The sequence below is a fragment of the Eptatretus burgeri genome, chromosome 12 (assembly GCF_056783735.1).
Source record: "Eptatretus burgeri isolate ZD-2024b chromosome 12, Ebu_testis_v1, whole genome shotgun sequence".
NCBI lineage: Eukaryota > Metazoa > Chordata > Myxini > Myxiniformes > Myxinidae > Eptatretus > Eptatretus burgeri.
Window position 1 is genome coordinate 73,919,362 of NC_140972.1, and position 5,000 is coordinate 73,924,361.

A 5,000-nucleotide genomic window follows, 5' to 3' on the forward strand; every position below is an offset into this window, starting at 1 on the left:
TGTGAGAGTCCACCTCCCATGGTGTTTCTGCAAACCAGTGCCTGCCAGTACCATGACTGTCGGAACGGTGGGCAATGCTTGGAGGAATCTGGAGGCGAGCCTGTATGCCAGTGTTTGTCTGGATACTCGGGTCCAAACTGCGAGAAGCTCACGAGTGTCAGCTTCTTAGAGAAGCATGCATTTCTGGAGCTCGGTCCACTGAAAGGACAGCCCCAAGCAAACATCACCATGCAGGTGCTCCAACAGGATCTACGCTGAATGAAAAATAATGAGGATGTTTATTGAAGAGGCACAGAAATAATGGGAAAGGTGTTTCTGTAAAGCTGTGAAAGCTTCATACTATTGTGGAGTAAGCTTATTAATGCTGTTTATCTACTCCTCAGTCCTGCTGAAAATTATTCTGAAAGATTAGGGACCGTACGAGTGTTTATTTAAGTGCCTGAGTCGCAGTGCTGGACCAAACCCAAGCAGTAGAATTGCCGTAGTCCAGTTTCCTGCAACCTTTATGGTTCCCAAAGGAATTTCATGATGGTTGATAACTACATTTTGAACTTGAACAACAAAATAACCAGAGATGATTGACATCAAAATTACTTTTCAATACTATCTCTTTAAAGGTAAAAATTCCACCTGCATTTCTCCAACTGTGTCTGCTGAAGCTTTTATTATTGGACTTCAAAAGCCACTTTCAGTTTTCTTGACCTTGTTATTGACCTCAAAGTATTGTCTATGGATGTTTTGTTTGAGGTTTGAAAACCAGGAACAGTCAGCGGGATCAAAGCTAGTGAAAATAAATAATATTGAAGAATTTGGAAGGCTATTTTTGCTGATTTTGTATTTGTATTACGAGAGTTGTTGGCTGGAATATTGGCTCAGAGATGCTAAACTCATTAATGATTTTCTTTAAGATTGTCCCTCAATCCTTCTGATGATTGAGAATTAAACGTCTCACTTATAGTCCTTCTTTGTTGTAAAGTCTATCGTCATCATTCCTTCACAATTCCTAAATATGGAGGCCATTCAAATTGCTCTGAATTTGGATGGAGGAAGTCAATTGAGGTGCTTCCTCCCAGGTGTTATTTTTGTTAAGTTATACATTGCCATATGGATTTGGGATCAAAATTGTGAATCAATCTTTCCTCCTGATTGAGAAGCATAGCAAGAAACCTGGCCTCCAATTAAAATTCCAGATAAGGTATTGTCATTGTGCACCATCCGTCTGTCTGTCCGGCTGTCCACCTCCTATTTCGACTTCTCTGGCCAAACCGCCGGGCCGATCCGCCTGAAATCTGGCAGCAACATTCAGCTCCTGACTGGTAACGGGGATTGCAAAGCTCATTCCGGTCACATGGAGGTCATAATGGCTGACTTAGTAAATTTCTTCAAAAATATTCTTCTCCTGACACACCAGCCAGAATGCTTCCAAATTTGGGTTACATCATTAGGCCAGGGTAGGGATGTTAAATTGCCAAGGTCATTCTGATCACGGGACCAGAAGTTTGTCAAAACGGCCACCTTAATCAATTTTTGGAAAAATTGTGTAAATTCCTGCAAAAAAAAAAATCTTCTTCTCCAGATCCACCAGTCAGAATGCTACCAAATGTGGGTTACAACATTAGGCCATGGTAGAGATGTTAACTTGCAGAGGTCATGCCGATCACGTGACCGGAAGTTTGTCAAAATGGCTGACTCGGTCAAGTTTTCGGAAAATCGTGTAAATTCCTTCAAAAATCTTTTTCTCCAGACCCACCAGTCAGAATGCTACCAAATTTAAGTTACATCACTAGGCCAGGGCCCAGATAAGCTCCAGGTCCAGTGGTACTATTTTCTTTTTTTCCAGCATCTGTTCAGTAATTTGCTATTGTAGCCTCTTCCTGTCCCCCATCTGCCTATTGGTGACCCCACTTTTTTTAATATTGGAGTCAAAGCTCATGGAAGAGTGGAATGACATTGGGTAGAGGGACAACGTACTCACAGAGGCACACAGGTGTCAAAAACGTTTTTGTTAAAGATTTTATCATGGTGTGATTTTAAAAATTGATATTTAGGCATATCATCGACTTACAAACAAGTTTGGAGTTGAGAAACTGAGAATTAAATGTAAAAAGTTCAATGTTAAGGCCCAGTCACACCTTGACGTTTGAGCCAGCTTATGCCGATTTTTGGAAAATTTGTCTAAAACCCTGGTACACGTCGAATACGTTATGGGTAAGTTGTGATAACATTGAGATCACGCTGAAAAACACTGCCATACGTCGTTGTACGCTGGCTTTAAACGTTGTACTTTTCGCTTGTCCTCAAATTTTCCATGCTTGAAATTTTAAGACTTATGCCAGCGTATGACTCACACGTTCCGCATAACGCTGGCCATAAGTTGTAGGTACGTCACGCGATCGTTGACACGCGTCGACACACGTTACTTGTGAGTTACTCATAAGTCGAAACACGTCGAGGTAATGTTTAGCTTACCCGAAACTTATTTCTAACCTATGAGTTATGTGTTGTACTCACGTTACGCGATCGGTGACACACATCGACACACGTTACTTGTAAGGTGCTCATAAGTCGAAACACATCAAGGTAATGGTTAGCGTCAGTGTTCCAGACTCCGTGGTTTTTTTATGTTTTTTTTTTTTCTTCCTTCCTTCGGTATGATGGTGATTTTGACACTTCGATTTCTAGTGCAGTTATAATATAATATAATTAATAGGCTGCCGCTCAACGATTTAAATCATAACCGCACTGTACACTGAACACCGTCGTACCGAAGAAAAAAAAAACCGGGAGTCTGGAACACTGACGCTAACCATTACCTTGACGTGTTTCGACTTATGAGCACCTTTCAAGTAACGTGTGTCGATGTGTGTCAACGATCGCATATCGTGCATACAACTTATTCCCATCGCATGCGGAGCCTGTGTCATACGGCAAGTACGTCATAAAATTTTCAACATGTTTAAAATTACAAGACGTACTCCATTTAATACGACGTATGATACCATACTTCAGCGTTCTATTCACGCATACCAAACTTACCCATACCGTATTCGACGTGCGCCAGCGTTTTAGACGCATTTTTCAGAGGTCTGCATACGCTGGCAAGATCGCGAAGGTGTGACTGCGATGTTGACACTTCCATTTCTGCGGCGGTTATGATTTGAATCATTGTGCGGCAGCCTTTCCATAACCTACGCCACGTCATCGTCGGCGATGCGTGCAGCGCGCGCTATGCATAAGTTAGACTATCGTTGGGCATTGGTTGTGAAGGCCAACAACAGGTTCAGCATTCGTTCGTATAAGTTATCTATAACACAACGAAACGTTCTGTATCCGTTACTAATACGTTATGCATAAGACCAAGTCGTTATGAAAATGTCCGAATCTTTCAAAAAAACATCAAAAGTTCAACGTAAGCCAGCGTTTTACATACATTTTAATACGTTGCCATTGCTGGCTAAAACGTCAAGGTGTGACTGGGCCTTTACTGACAAAAAAAATCATTTTTAGTTTGCCTATTCGAAGAACAGAGAGCTATAGCGATTACCCCCGCCCCCCGGCGTGAGCGTGAAAATGTTAAAGTTTTTGGTGCACGTTATTTCCTTTGTAATGTTTTTATCTACCACACTATTTTTTACTGATAACAATATACAAATACATATATTGCTTTAAAATTATTTGGATCAGATTTCACTGCAATGCTTTATAAAAAAGATTATTAGACGAGTCTTTTGAAAAGGATAAATGTATAAACAGGTGAGCATTGGGTGGCTTTGACACCAACTCTGGTTCTCTGGAGTTGTAATCTACATTCGGCTCAAATTTTTTTACATATTTGATTATCCGTTTTTGAGCATACTGTCAATATGATAGCATAATCGGGTCTTAAAAAGAGCCAGGACTATGTTAATGAGATGTAGAGGCAGAGTTACAGGTTTGCATGTCCAGAATGTGATGAATACTGAACAGTCCAACTTCCTGGGAAAGTTGACCAAAAGGAGAGACCAGAACAAAGAGAAGGAAGTAAATGCAACTTAACAGTAACAAAACGATTTGTTAAAGGCAACTTTATGGCTTCCAAACTACTTTCTCAAATAAAATTGAAAAAAGTCTTCATCAAGAGAGAAGATTTCATCAAAACCAAAGTTTAGTGGACGTATAGTAAGGTACATAATCTATTTTTGTGCCACCTATCAGCCATTTCCTGCCAAAGGAGATACTTTTGGGAAGAAAAAACAAAACTGCCATCATCATGTCCTCTTTTTAAAAACATGTAGGCACTTTTAATTAAAATATGACAATGTAAAGATTATATAAATTTAATTTTGATTGATCGATGCGAGCCAACTTGGTTTCATAGAACAACTTCTTCTCAAAACTAAAGCGCTCTACTCCATCGACAACATTTATGAGGGGTTGGATTGATCATTTCAGCAGTTCTGAAAACCTTTGAATCTTCTTTGAAAAAAAAAAACATTCAAGCTGGCCACCATGCCTTTGGACCATTCAGCTTTGTTGGAGGATCTGCATGAGATTGATCTCATTGCTTGTAACAACCCTCATCTGTGTAGCAGTCTCTGAGAAAAACATGTTATAAACTCGAACGGCATTCGGTAGAGCTCATACCTCTGACAGGCTGAACAGTTTATATTTTGTATCCCACTGATAGGCTGGATCTTGTTCCGGACCTCAACCACAACCTAATTGGCTTGTTCTTGTTACCTACTCAACTCATCCGCCTAGTTTTGTCATAACCCGTCCACAACGTTTTGTTATATTATGCTACATATCGTTTTGGCCTCACCTATCAATGGTGAAGAAGTCTAATTCACCTGCTCCCCTCCCCATCCCCCAGGTAGGGTTTTGCGTGTGTGTGTGTGTGTGTGTGTGTGTGTGTGTGTGTGTGTGTGTGTGTGTGTGTGTGTGTGTGTGTGTGTGTGTGTGTGTGTGTGTGTGTGTGTGTGTGTGTGTGTGTGTGTGTGTCTTTCGGCCGCCAAGCGAGA

The 5,000-nt window shown here is 40.8% G+C and overlaps 1 protein-coding gene across 5 annotated transcripts in view; it reads left to right on the top strand.

Annotated features, from left to right (window-relative positions):
• The window catches only part of LOC147015913 (slit homolog 2 protein-like), a 628,660-nt gene that overhangs the window by 558,269 nt on the left and 65,391 nt on the right, over positions 1 to 5,000 (top strand). For all 5 annotated transcript variants that reach the window (XM_085848522.1, XM_085848524.1, XM_085848523.1 and 2 more), the window contains one exon: positions 1 to 234. This exon is cut by the window's left edge and continues 10 nt beyond it. In XM_085848522.1, the coding sequence (XP_085704648.1) occupies positions 1 to 234 (234 nt within the window). The remainder of the gene's footprint in view (positions 235 to 5,000) is intronic.